The 15242-nt window shown below is 36.1% G+C and overlaps 1 protein-coding gene across 4 annotated transcripts in view; it reads right to left on the reverse strand.

The window, feature by feature from the left end:
- SP1173 overlaps positions 1–15242 on the reverse strand; it is a 432536-nt gene that overhangs the window by 101857 nt on the left and 315437 nt on the right. For all 4 annotated transcript variants that reach the window (XM_067136906.2, XM_067136907.2, XM_067136908.2 and 1 more), the window contains 2 exons: positions 11514–11690; positions 7747–8166 (listed from right to left, as the gene is read on the reverse strand). In XM_067136906.2, coding sequence (XP_066993007.2) covers positions 7747–8166; positions 11514–11690 — 597 coding nt within the window. The remainder of the gene's footprint in view (positions 1–7746; positions 8167–11513; positions 11691–15242) is intronic.

A 15242-nucleotide genomic window follows, 5' to 3' on the forward strand; every position in this document is an offset into this window, starting at 1 on the left:
GCAGGTACCATATCTATGCTACAAGCAAGACGAGAATGAACAGTCCATCCCAATATTGCAATTGTTTCTCTTATATGCAGACTGACAAGTGGTCTTGCTTTGTCATGGAGAAGCAGAATGTTGTTCATATTCCTTTCAGGTTTAACCTTGTGAATGCAAGCTTTGAACTTCTCCAGTGTTTCCACATATTGCACTGAGTTAATTGTCCATGGATTGTCCTTTCTTGTCTGGGTCACAGGTTTTGTTTCCCGACATAGTACAGCTGAAAAAAGAAAAAGTGGCTGCTCTCTTGAACTTGGACCCCTTCGGGTCCTTTCACTACTATTCGGAGACAGTCAATGTTACATGTTGTTGGGCCATGGTCTGACATAGCCTGATATCTATAGTTATAATGGACCATTTCTGCATGCTACTATTGTGGTGTAGTGGAAACAAGTTGAACTGGTATCCACGAGGTTGTACGTTCGAACACAACGTACTGCTTGTTATTTTTTGAAGAGAGAGAAAACATAAATGCTCTTGTCTCTCTTATTTTTTGCCGGAATGAATGATGGCAGGGAAAACCGGAGTACCCGGAGAAAACCCTGTCCTGCCTCTGCTTTGTCCAGCACAAATCTCACATGGAGTGACCGTGATTTGAAGCACAGAACCCAGCGGTGAGAGGCCGACGCGCTGCCACCTTAGCCATGGAGGCTCCTTATAAGTACATTATGAACAGTAAAATCAATTGGTCTTGGCTACTTTTTCACCCCACCGCCGTTAATTTGATTTTACCCTGCCCAAAAAAAGGTGTGTTTCTTTACGTTTAAAGGAAATTCCAAATACCAATGTTCACGTATGTTACCATCAGTTTTGAGATATAAGTATCCTATAAACATATTTAACTTTTTTCACTTCCTTTCACCCCCCCCCCCCCCCCAAGTGAATTTTCTGGCAAAAAATACTTGTTTCTTTAATAGTAAAGGACATTCTAAATACCAGTTATCACAACTATAACATCTTCAGTTTTTGAGATATGTGTCCTTATGAAAGTAATTCAACTCCTTTTCACTCCTGCCCCTCAAGATGTTCTCCCCCACAAAAACGCGTTTTTCTTTGTTTTTAAAGGAGATTCAAATACCAATTTCACATCTGTAACAACTTTAGTTTTTATTAGATGTAAGTATTCTCATACAATTAATTCAATTGAATTTTCAATTCTTTCACATAACCCTCCCCCCTTCATTGTTTTTTCCGAGAATATGTGTTTCTTTACTTTTAAAGCAGATTCCAAATACCAAATGTCACGTCTGTAACATCTTCAGTCTTGAGATATCAGTATCCTAATTAAAAGAATTCAACCCCAGTTTCAGCACTTTTATGCACCCCACCCAACTGTTTTTTCTGAAAACTAAAAATACACGTTTCTTTATTTTTAATAGAGATAAAAATTAACATTTTTCACTTCTATAACATGTTCAGTTTTTTAGATATACTGTAGAAATTCTCATTTTAAAATTTCACCCCCTTTTTAGTTCTTATGTGGAGTTTCCAGAAAGAAATGACCTATGTTTCTTTACTTTTACAGGAGATTCCAAATACCAATTTTTACGTCTGTAACATTTTACATTTCTGAGATATACTGTAGATATAGTCTTTCTAAAAATTAAACCCAATTTGTCACTCCTGTTTAACCCCCATTAATTGGATTTCCCAAAAACAAAAAATACGTGTTTCTTTATTTTTAAAGGAAATTCCATATACCAATGTTCAGGTCTGTAATATCTTCAGTTTCTGAGATATAAGAATCCTCATTAAAGGCATTCAACCACTATTTTACCCCTTTTCACCCCTCCTATTTGGATTTTCCGAAAACAAAAAAAATATGTGTTTCTTTATTTTTAAAGGAGATTCTAAATACCAATTTTCACATCTGTAAATTTTTAAAGTTTTGAGATATAGATACACTCATTTTAAAAATTCACCCCCCTTTTCAGCCCCTCCCCCTTTATTTGAATTTTCCAAAAATAAAAAAATTACATGTTTGTTTATTTTTAAAGGAGATCCCAAATACCAATTTTCAGGTCTGTAATATCTTCAGTTTCTGAAATATAAGTAGCCTCATTAAAGGCATTCAACCCCTTTTTCACCCTTTTCACCCCTCCTATTGGGATTTTCCGAAAACAAAAAAATACTCATTTCTTTATTTTCAAGGGAGATTCTAAATGCTAATTTTTAGATCTGTAAACTTTTAAACTTTTGAGATGTAGATACACTCATTTTAAAAATTCACCCTCCCTTTTAACCCCTTTAGCAATGGAATATACAAAAATCCTCCCTTAGTGTGCACCTACATGTTAATATAAATGTATCCTCAAAATTTCATTTCATTATGTCCAGTCAGGACATGTTCTTTTATATATATATATAGATAACTTGTCCTGACTGACTGACTGACTGACTGACTGACTGACTGACTGACTGATTCATCATCGCCAAGCTAAAACTACTGGACATAAGGAAATTAAATTTTGGGGATACATTCATATTACAATGTACATGGTTACCAAGGGAGGATTTTCAGATATTCTGTCGCTAAGAGGGTGAATTTTTAAAATGAGTGTATCTTTATCTTGAAAACTGAACAGTTTAAAGACATGAAAATTGGCATTTGGAATCTGCTTTAAAAATAAACACGTATTTTTTGTTTTTGTAAAATCCTGTTAAGGGGGGGGGGGGGGTATGGTGAAGGAAGGTGAAAAAGGGGTTGAATACCTTTTATGTGGATACTTATATCTCAAAAACTGAAGATGTTACAGTCATGAAAACTGGTATTTGGAATCTCCTTTAAAAATAAAGAAACCTGTATTTGTTTGTTTTTGGAAAATCTATTTAAGGGGTGGTAAACAGCAGTGACAAAGGGGATGAATTCTTAAAATTAGTATATCTAAAAAGAAGTAACATGTTACAGACGTGAATATTGGTATTTGGAATCTCCTGTAAAAGTAAAGTAACACGCATAATTTGTTTTCTGAAAATCCACTTAAGGGAAAATGTTAAAGGGGGTAAATTTTTAAAATGAGCATATATACAGTATATATCAAAAACTTAACACATTACAGATGTGAAAATTGTTTTTTATCTCTTTTAAAAATAAAAGTAACACGTAATTGTTTGTTTTTGGAAAAAAACACTTCAGTGGGGGGAGGGGGATGAAAAAGATTGAAAAAGGGGTTGAATTCTTTTTATGTGAACACTTATATCTCAAAAACTGAAGATGTTATAGACATGAAAATTGGTATTTGGAAACTCCTTTAAAAATAAACATGTATTTTTTTGTTTTTGGAAAATCTACTCTTAAGGGGATGAAAAAAGGTGATAAAGGGGTTGAATATCTTTTTTAGGATACTTATATCTAAAGAAACTGAAGATATAAGTCACAAAAAAATTTATTTGGAATCTCCTTTAAAAATAAAGAAACACGTAGGTTTTTGGTTTTTGGAAAACTAACTTAAAATGGGGGTGAACAGGACTGACAAAGGGGAGTGAATTTTTAAAATGAGTAAATTTCAAAAACATAATATGTTACAGACGTGAAAATTGGTATTTTTAATCTCTTTTCAATATAAAGTAACACATACTTTTGTTTTCGGTAAAATCACTTGGGGGGAGGGGTAAAAAGGACTGAAAAAGGGGTTGAATTATTTTTATGAGGATACTTATGTTTCAAAAACTGAAGATGTTACAGACATGAAAATTTGTGTTTGGAATCTTCTTTCAAAATAAAGAAACACATATTTTTTGTTTTGGGAAAATCCAGTTAAGGATGGGTAAATGAATTGAAAAATGAGTTTAATTCTTTGTATGAGGATACTAATATCACAAAACAAAGGATGTTACGGAAGTGAAAATTGGTATTTGGAATCTTTTTTAAAAATAAAGAAACATGCATTTTTTGTTGGGGGGCAGGGAGGAGGGAATCAACTTAAGGGTGTGTAAAAGGAGTTGAATTATTTTTATGAGGATACAAATAAGAAGTGGACTTAAAACAATACACCGCTAAGGGGTTTTGACTGGGGGATGAGGAATGATGACAAAAATATACGTTTATATGAAACTGTTTGAATTACGAAGTTAAAATGTCAAATGATACTCTAGGTGTTAAATAACACACGGTTTGAAACAAATTTAACACCTCAGAGAGTTAAATGGGGGGTAAGATCCAAAAACAAATATATTAATTCCTTCCTCCGAACGGTTTAATGTACGAAGACAAAATTCGAAATAGCGGTATATATTTTAAATCCTATAATGTGAAATAGGAAATATTTTTAAACGTTTCACCACTAAAGTGTCAAATGAGGTTAGCTCCGTAAACTAAATTATTCATCCCTCCAAAACTGTTTGGCATACAAAGTTGTAATTTTACGAGAAGGGTGCTCTTTTATGTCCTAGGCGTAATATACCATAATCTTTAAAACATTTCTCCCCTGAGATGTATAGATGGTAGTTGACTCTCAAAAATACAATATCCATTCTTCCAAAACCGTTTTCGGCACAAACTTAATTTTATGAAGGGTGGTTTTCTATATCCTAGATGTTAATAAATATTTCAAAACATTCACCCCTTAAAAAGTACTTATTCCTCCATTACTGTTCAATGTACACAATCAAAATTTCATGCACTGGTCGCGTTTGCATCCTAGATGTTAAATAAGATAGGGTTTAAAACATTCAAATTTTTCTGTGCGGGGTTCAGATGAGATCAGAAAATAAATACGGTAATCATTTCCCCAAAACCATTTGTTGACGTACGAACTGAGGGCGTATTTTACAGGCTCAGCTGATAGTGGACTCTCCAAAATGTAAAGCTTTGAATAATAACTTTCATTTTAAAACAGTAGCGAAGCACGGGTATCTTGCTAGTATGACATAAAATATTGTAACTTACATGGGCAAAAGTGTTTTACGTATTTGTTTCATAACTCCAGCTGATCCATCGTCAACTCATATTTGTAAAATCTTACTTTCTGACTTTTGAATGTAAATAACTATTACAGTTTTCAGGGAAAGGAGAGAAAGGTAAGAGGAGAAAGCCAAAACATAAATACAACAAACAAATTAGAGCAGATGTAGGGTAAGCTTAAGGATTTTGTGTTTGTCTTTTGTTCCTAGACCAACTTTTCTCATTTTTATCTGTTTGTCTCTTTCCTTTTTCTGTTTTCTTCTTATGCCCCAGTTCCCACATCAAGAATGATGATCTGTCAAGATGACCCCTGACTGAGTTTGAAGCTCTTTCTCCTGATGAAGCTGGGAAGTAAAAATGAGGTTGTTGGAGGACTGAGAAGAAATACGTGAAGATGAATTACAAATGATAAGGAGAGAGCCTATGTGAAGATGGTCCTGTATATAGATGTGTAGATTGTCCTTCTTGTGTTTTCATGTCTTGGTCACCTATGACTGTTACTCCCTCATCTGATGTTAACCTATCGTTGTGTTTATCCTATTACCGTATTTATGCGAATATTACCATATTTTAAAAAAAAGAAATTGAGGCACGAAATTGGGGTGTGGGTTTTATTTGAGTCAATGCTGGCAGATTGTTTTTCAAAATCAGCCTTCCTAAAGTTAGGGTGCGGGGATTATTCAGTGGCGGGTATTATTCGCGTATATACGGTATGTGTCCCTGGTTCATGTTTCTATCTATATATGACATGATTTGAATCACTTCATGCAGAAAGGGCCTCAGTCCACTTTTTTGTGAAAATTACATTCATACTGAAGAGGCTTTATGGGAGTCAGTAAACATGGAGTCAATTAGCACAAGTCAAGGAAAAAGGCCCTGTGACAGACTCAAGGCTGTTCTCCATAGAAACATGGTGCTGCTATCTATCTCCCTATCAGCAGATGTACACAACAGTAACTGATTATGTTTTGTTCAACAATAGTATACTAGCAAGATACCCGTGCTTTGCTACGGTATTACCAATACTGAAATTTATAACTGAATGCTTAACATTTTATATATAATCCACCAAAATTCGTGATCTGAAGGCAAAGTTCCTCCCATTTTTCAATCTTTCTTTGCAGCAATCGATTTTGTACTTCCCGGGCTAGCTCCAGGTATTCCGCCCGGTCAGTTGGGTCCCTAAATCTTTGCCATCTTTTCCTATAAGCATTTTTAATATGGATCAAATCCTTGAGGAGATCCGACATGGGGTCGTCTTGGGTGCCTTGGCGGTACTGAACCCAGACTGCATTTGTAGTCGTTACCCGTTCAGGACCCGTTTCCAGCGTGGTCCACACATTTATGTTTCTTTACTTTTACAGAAAATTCCAAATACCAGTTTTCAAATCTGTAATATGTTATGTGTCTGAGATAATTTGCAGATGTAGTCTTTTTTTAAATTCAACCTGTTTGTCACTCCTGTTTACCCCCTATTCATCGGATTATCCCAAAACACAAAAATACATGTTTCTTTATTTTCAAAGGGGATTCCAAATACCAATTTTCATGTCTGTAACATCTTCAGTTTTTGAGATATGTCTCCTCATAATAGGTGTTCAACCCCTTTTCCCCCTTTTTACATCCCCCGCCAATGGGATTTTCCAAAAACAAAAACAAAATGCATTTCTTTACTTTTAAAGGAGATTCCAAATACCAAGTTTTACATCTATAAACTTTTAAGTTTTTGAGATATAGATATCCTCATTTTAAAAATTCATCCCCATTTTTACCCCCTTAGTGACAGAATATCCAAAAATCTCTCTTAGTGAGCACCTACACCCTAATATAAATGTATCCCCAAAATTTCATTCCTTTATGTCCAGTAGTTTTTGCTCGGCTATGATCCGTCCGTCAGTCAGTCAGTCAGTCAGTCAGTCAGGACATGTTCTTTTATATATATAGATTAGGTACACTATCCCAGTACAGTAGTTACTTCTCTATTTATTGATAGCTGTGTAATGCATACCTTCCCTCTGAGACAATCAGGCCAAGTAATCTCAGACTTTCATTTTCTGGACATCTCAGCTCATGAATGTAACTGTAAAACATACTTTATGTATCTGCTTAACATTTTAAAATACAATATTGTGTTAAACTTGATTTTTTTTCAATTATTTTATTGTTTGCTTATAAATATTTGTGATTTGTGTGGAAGGGGCCTAGGTCCAGAGGATTTTACCACCCCTAAATGGAAATTACCTAGTTGAACATCTACATACTCTTACACAATACATAACTGAGCTCTAACCTACCTAACGCATGTGGGCGGTATATTGGTTCAAAATATTTTTATGTTTCTCCAATAAATAAGTCTGCTGGCCCTGCAGTGTAGAGGTAGCATGCCTGCCTCCTATCTGGAGGCCCTGGGTTCAATTTCTGGCCAGGTCAGGGATTGTTACGTGATTCTGAGGGCTGGTTCGAGGTCCACTCAGCCTACGTGGTTACAATTGAGAAGCTATCTGAAGGTGAGATAACGGCCCTGGTCTAGAAAGCAAAGAATAACAGCCGAGAGGACTTGTCATGCTAACCACATGACCTCGTAATCTACAGGCCTTCGGGCTGAGCAGCGGTTGCTTGGTAGGCCAAGGCCCTTTGGGGCTGTTGTGCCATGTTCTTTTTTTTTTTTTTTATAAGTCTTGGACTAAGACCTTTTCTGCATGAAGTGATTCATTTGTACTATTGAATAAAGTAATCATATTATTAGTAAGCAGGAATCATTATCATACAAAATGAGCACATATATAAATAAAAATACCAACCACTAAATAAGTCCAAAATGTGACTGTAGAATCTCCTATCACTCTTCTGCATTGGCTCTGAGCAAGAATACTAGCTTCTGATGAATAAGGATGAGGAAGGCTACATATAACTTGACAGCTCACATGTCCATCAGAGCCTAGCAGCTTAGATGGAATACGACACGTGAAGTTTGCAGCCAGAGGATATCTACACCATTCTTCACTGCTGGCATCAGCATTGGTCGCACGAAGAAGACTTGCATTCACAGCAATGTCTCCACTGTCTTTAGTATATACACGGCAAGTGTTCTTATCTGGACTTTCCGAGTAACACAAGTGTGGTGGAGAAGTACCATTACCCAGAGGAATAATATTGGTATCATTTATAATTGGATTCATCCTCATTGTCTCAGAAGTGTCTTCTAAACCAGCTTCTTTATCCTGGAAATTGAATTAAAGAAATAAATTAATATTTTTAAACACACACACACACCAAATTCTGTATCTTATGAGGTTCAAGGTTAGTGAACATATTAGTAAAAGACAGACATGTAATAAATGCCCATTCAAGTTGAGACTGTATCAATTTGATGACTTATGAATCACTAAAGTGTTTCTAATGATCCACAAACCATTGCACAATTGGTTGCAAATTCTCTTTATGAATTATTGTCAGGCTGGATAACTGTACCTCTTAAGAATCCAAAATATTTGTATCAGTTCCTCTGTGATTTCCCAAGGGCATATGCATTCCCACATATGTCTCCTCATTTGCCACAAGTGTGTAGACATGACTGCTTGAAACACTGCACACACACAGAATCTTAAAGATGCTTATTTGAAGGATAGAGGTAGTAGAAAGGAATAGCATTGAAGGTCGATGTTGACCTTTCTTGTTTCTATCCCATTCATGCTCCTAACTTTCCATACATGATTTGTTTAGTCGCACGATCGTTCCTTTCTGTTACTGATATCCTTTTGTGTTTGCCCTGTGTTCCTAGTCTTTCACAACTTGAATTCATATTTATCTTTCTGTCTCTTTCTTTTGCCTATGTTTATCCAGCTTTCTTCTTATTCCACACTTCTCACTTCAAGACTGAAAATCTGAGTGTTGAAGCCCACCCTCCTGATGAAGTTAGAAATCAGGAATGAGCTTGTCAAGGGATGAGAAAAATTGGATGTAAAAGAATTAGGATTGATAAGGAGAGCTATTCTATTTGAAAATGGCAGTGTATAAAGATGTGGAGAATGTCCATTTGTGACTTTGTGTTTGTTGTCGTTTCCTTTTTTATTGCTCCCTCTTTTGATTCTGACTGTCTTTGCATTTATCATATTATGTGACCCTGTTCATGTTCCTATCTTTCTGTGCATTACTAGATTTGAAAGATAGTGACGCTTTCACACATCATTTTTAATGAACACCAAAGTGATTTTTACCATTTTCTTTACATTGCACCAATACAGAGAGGTCTTACAGCGACGATGGGGTAGAAAAGGGCTGTGAGTTGGAAGGAAGTGACCGTGGCCTTATTTAAATTACAACTCCAGCATTTGCCTACGGTGAAAATGGGAATCCACAGAAAAACTATCTTCAGGACTACCGACAGTGTGGCTTGAACCCACTATCTCCCGAATGCAAGTTGATAGCTATGTGACCTAAACCGTGCGGCCACTTGCTCGGTAAGAACCCAATCCAGCGGATGCGAGTCATCGACACACTGTCGGGGAACTCACAGGATGTTGTAGAGTCTCCAGTACATGTTCGCTGACGGCGGGTGTCGAAGTTATGGGATCCCGCAATGCTTTGCACACCATACAATGGTCCTCCCTCGGGGTGGTGTTTCTTGGTTGACTCGAACCTGCACGACGTGACTGGGTGCCCTCATGTACCCATTGTATCCAATATCGGGCCACTGTGACACCTGAATGGCCCACATGCCTGGCAAATGCACAATACAACCAACCAGCCTCATGCAGTCCCACAATGCGGCCTCTGTCAAATGCTGTCAATTGATGGATAGGCTGTTTAACGTGTCTACGAGGCATCGCGGGTGCTTCGTACTATACATAGTCCTCTCTTGCACGTACTGCTTAACTGTCTGACTCACAGCAGTTGACTGGTTACAACTTATCAACTACTTGTAAATCTAATCATTTACTCACACATCAATGGTATGCAAGTATACCAAAATGGGATAATATTGGACTACTCCTTCTGGGTGCTTAGCTTCTTTTGTCAGGCAGTGTATATATTGTTTTATCAAATAAGGTTCTTCAGCAGCTGAAGATGGCTTATAATAGACACTGAAACTGGTACTGCTAAATGTATCTGTAATGTAAATACATCAGAAATAAATCAAGTATTGATTAGGTGGGAAATCCAAGTTCATAATTGTGACAGCAGCCCCTTGGTTGGACAATTCTGCCTCAAATCTCAAGACCAAAATGCTTCCCATTTGACACTGACTATAGCCATTTTCAATTTCAGAAATGTTACCAAAATTAAACTTTCAGTACTTTTCCAAAGTACTTTTCTGCTGAGATAATGGTTCTTAGTATTTTAAAATGGTGTTTCTCTGTTTTTTTATACAGTGAGTTTCTCTCATCGGTTGGCCCAGCTTATCTGCCTCTTCACTTCCTGTTACACAGCGGATTGACAGCACAGGAATGTCCGCACTTTGCAATTCAGGTCCGTGCATAAAAATGTATTAAGTATTGATCTGTCGCACCAACTGTTCTCGAGATGTGAAGTGTTACTTCGGTGTATAATTCTCATAATGCCTCCACACGCGTACACGGTAGAGGAAAAGGTATTCATGTACGATAATTAAGTGAACTGGGGTTTCAAAGAGCTCAGCATGGCGGGCTAGGAAAATGTTAAAATTGAAACCATGATGATGCCAGAAATGTGAGGATGCAAGAGGAGAACATTTCAAACATCTCCTGTCATAAGGTATGCACTTATTTTCTTAATTTTAATTGTTGTCTCATGTCATGCACGGATAAAGTGAGTGAAGTGCTGTCCTTGTTGCTCTGCTGCAGAGCGGTGAGTGACGAGTCAACTGGAGACAGATAAGCTGGGTGCGCCTGCCAGCCAACCAATGAGAGAAACTCACTGTACCTAGCCTTAGAGTAAAGGACATTGCAGATTCATGGGTTAGGTTATTTTTAAAATTCGACAAGTTCTTTTCCAGAAAGTTGAATGTCTTCAAATGTGCTTCATTCACAATTTGAAACAAACACTAACCAAGCGGCCAAAAGACATGCTACGTATGAAACTTGAGCTATTGACTTGCCTTCTTCTGACAGCTAGGTATTCACTTCACTGTGTCTGAAAATACACCATGATAACATTGCATAAATTAACACCTTTAATCCCATCATGGGTAACAGGTAAAGGAAAAACAATATTATCATGACCTGAGATATCATCACCTGTTTGAAATTAAACCATGGTAGGCCTAATAAAGATGAATGAAAAAACATTTTCCTCCACAAAGAGTAGTTAACATTACACTGATAATGTGAGAGTATTGGCACTGGAGGTGATTATATTGTTTTAAGGGAAAGTAAAGTATTTCCATAATAATTACATCACTCTCTGACATATCAAACTCATTACATTTCTCTTACAAGTTTCATCTTAATAATGAAATATTGAAAATAGTAAGGATAGCATATCTCATTCATCACTAATTAAAATGGAATCTCACACAATTTAAAATATACTAATGATAAAATATAACTAGATGCATTCTTAATTTCTCAGCATATTGCTTTTTTCATACCAGAAAATGTCTATAAGCGTCATCAACTTCTATTGGTATATAATCATCATTCACTCCATCCACTACACCAGCAATTGGGGTGGTATCTATTTCTTCGTCAGGAGTTTTTTCAAGTGCTATATATCCAGATTCATTGTGACACACATAATGGCAGTCACTGAGAATCAAAAGTCCAATCTGTAAACAGAAACATGCAAAGAGGTAAATTTATCATGTAATGCATGCATACATACATACATATATACATACATACATACATACATACATAGTAAAATACAAATTTTTAAATACAATATTATTTATTAAGTAGGCATTTTTATGTTAACACTTCAATATCTATATAATTAAAATAAATTAATTAAAATTTATTGTGTTATGTATTTCTAGTTAGTAGTTTGTTACATACCTTACCACAAACTAAGTGTTAAAAAAGTAATTGATACTATTTAAAATTCAAATGACTAATAAAACAATAACTTAATAGTGTTATAAGTGTTCGTTCAAAAATACAAGCATTCTCACTCTGTTGGGGTTGAACCTACTTCTTTTTTTTTTCTGTCACATAGGAGTGCTGCTCAACCAAAGTCTCTTAGAAAATACTGTTGCTGGTGGTACACATAAATACTTCACAGCTATGGAAACTTTGTATTTTTTTCCAATAATCATAAACACTTGAAAGGCAGAATAACATATCTTCTTTCAAGTATGTGGTGATTTCATCTTCAGAAGAGTTGAATACACAGCATAGTGAAATGGAGTTACAAGCTTACATCTTCAGTTGTTGATAAAGGTCCCTCCTGCTGATTAGCAAGTTGCAGCAATTTGATTCTAGTATCAAAATATGGCTAAATATGTCTTCTAACATGCTGTCATGGTGATTATTCCAAAGAACCAATAGATCAGGAACTTGACAAAAGACAATAATGATGGAAAACAAATATTAAAGTGAATAACATGAACTGTTAAAAACTTGTCCTTTTAAGCAGGGATCCAAGTGTTGAAATGGAATATATTTCTTTCTCTTCATTGCATCCAGCAATGACTGTCTTACTATCACAATTCCTGATCCACTTGTGTGATGGCTTCTGAAGATGAGATATGACAGTGTTCATAATGGGGATTGTCTCGGACACTGTCACTGTAGAACAACTTAGTGTGAGTGTTGCTTGATCAAAATGTTTAACGTATTGATAAATAAATCAATATGTTCCCATTGCAATACTGAAAGATTTATTGGAAGGCTGAGATCAACAATGGCTCTCTTCTGTTCTTGAAACTTTTTGTATGAAGAGTTGAATTACACTGTGTAGGTTCATCATGAATCAGGCAATGTTGTATTACAGAAAGATGAAGAATATTTGAAACTTTCTACTAATTTTCTACATAACATAATGAGATTCATCTATGAACCAAAAAGTCCCCTTTTACAACAAGTGTAGTGTATGAGCTACACACAGCAATGGGGAAACTTTCCCAGTCATGGATGGCACTTACTACATTATGACCGTTGTCATGAATCACACCCACATTTTAAATTTATAAAACCCCAAATTTCTAACGTCTTCAAGAAATTTGCCATATTTTTGCCTGTGTTTCACTTCTCCAAACGGCAATGATAGGGTAGGAAAGTGATAGGAGTAGGAAGGAAGCCTCCACGGCTTAGATTAAGGTACAGCCCCAGAATTTGCCTTCTGTAAAAATGGGAAACCATGGAAAAACATCTTCAGGCCCACCAACAGCGAGCTTCGTACCCAGTATCTCCAAATGCGAGCAGACAGCTACTTGACCCAAACCGCATAGCCACTTGTTCCATTCATTCCTAACTTTATTTCTTTCCAACCTGCACCTCCTTCCTAATCTATTTATTTCTATGTTATAATATAGTGGGTCTTTCCCATTCCTTACCACCTTTAATGGTGCATACCTGTTTTCACACTCCTCAACAAGTGCTTTAAAACCATCCCATAAGCTGTTTATATTTTTATTTACCATTTTCTAGTGATCATAATTACCTTTTAAAAACTCCCTCATCCCTCTCTTATCAACCATATGATATTGACAAATATTCCTACTTTTACAACCTTCCTTTTGCATTTATCTTTAACTAGGACAAACACAACTTCATGATCACATATACGATCTATCACTTCAGCTTCTCTAAAGAGCTGATCTGGTTTTATGAGCACCATGTCCAGAATGTTTTCCCCTCTAGTTTAATCCATCACTTTCTGATTCAGCCAGAAGTACAAATAATTAAAGCTGTGCATGAAAAGTGTGTAAGTAGTGTGGAGACCACAATAGGACAAACAAAATAGTTCACTGTAGAAACAGAGCTTCACCAAGGAAATGTATTATCCTCTCTTCTTTTCTTCACAGGCATGGATAAAATTCACAAGAATGTAAAACAAACAATAAGAACCAGAGACAAAGGCCTTACTCTTTGCAGATGAGACAGTTAATACGGCGAGTGTGATGAGATGAGTCATTCCTAATAGTGGTTATTGTTTGAGTAGGTTTTCTGTATACTAAGTCTATATTAGTCTATTTAATTAATCAATCAATACTGATCTGCATTTAGGGCAGTCGCCCAGGTGGCAGATTCCCTATCTGTTGTTTTCCTAGCCTTTTCTTACATGATTTCAATGAGACTGGAAATTTATTGAACATCTCCCTTGGTAAGTTATTCCAATCCCTAACTCCCCTTCCTATAAATGAATATTTACCCCAATTTGTCCTCTTCAATTCTAAATTTACCTTCATATTGTGATCTTTCCTACTTTTAAAGACGCCACTCATACTTATTCGTCTACTGATGTCATTCCACACCATTTCTCCACTGACAGCTCAAAACATACCACTCAGTCGAGCAGCTCATCTCCTTTCTCCCAAGTCTTCCCAGCCCAAACTTTGCAACATATTTGTAATGCTACTTTTTTTTCTGGAAATCACCCAGAACAAATCAAGCTGCTTTTCTTTGGATTTTTTCCAGTTCTTAAATCAAGTAATCCTGGTTAATGTCCCATACACTGGAACCATACTCTAGTTGGGGTCTTACCAGACTTATATGCCCTCTCCTTTACATCCTTACTACAACCCCTAATCACCCTCATAACCATGTGCAGATATTTGTATCCTTTATTTACAATCCCATTTATGTGATTACCCCAATGAAGATCATTCCTTATATTAATACCCAGATACTTACAATGATCCCCAAAAGGAACTTTCACCCCATCAATGCAGTAATTAAAATTGAGAGGACTTTTCCTATTTGTGAACTCACAACCTGACTTTTAACCCTGTTTATCATCATACCATTGACTGCTGTCCAACTCACAATATTATCAAGGTCATGTTGCAGTATTCTATATTCTACATACAGAATAACATCATCTGCAAAAAGCCTTACCTATGATTCCACTCCTTTACTCATCTTTACTCATATCATATATATATATATATAAGAAATCATAAAGGTCCAATAATACTGCCTTGAGGAATTCCCCTCTTAATTATTACAGGGTCAGATAAAGCTTTGCCTACTCTAATTCTCTGAGATCTATTTTCTAGAAATATAGCAACCCATTTAGCCACTCTTTTGTCTAGTCCAATGAATCACCCTATCAAATGCTTTAGACAGGTCAATCACAATACAGTCCATTTGACCTCCTGAACCAAGATATCTGCTATATCTTGCTGGAATCCTACAAGTTCACCTTCAGTGGAATA

This window comes from Anabrus simplex, chromosome 1, assembly GCF_040414725.1.
Source record: "Anabrus simplex isolate iqAnaSimp1 chromosome 1, ASM4041472v1, whole genome shotgun sequence".
In the NCBI taxonomy this organism is placed as follows: domain Eukaryota; kingdom Metazoa; phylum Arthropoda; class Insecta; order Orthoptera; family Tettigoniidae; genus Anabrus; species Anabrus simplex.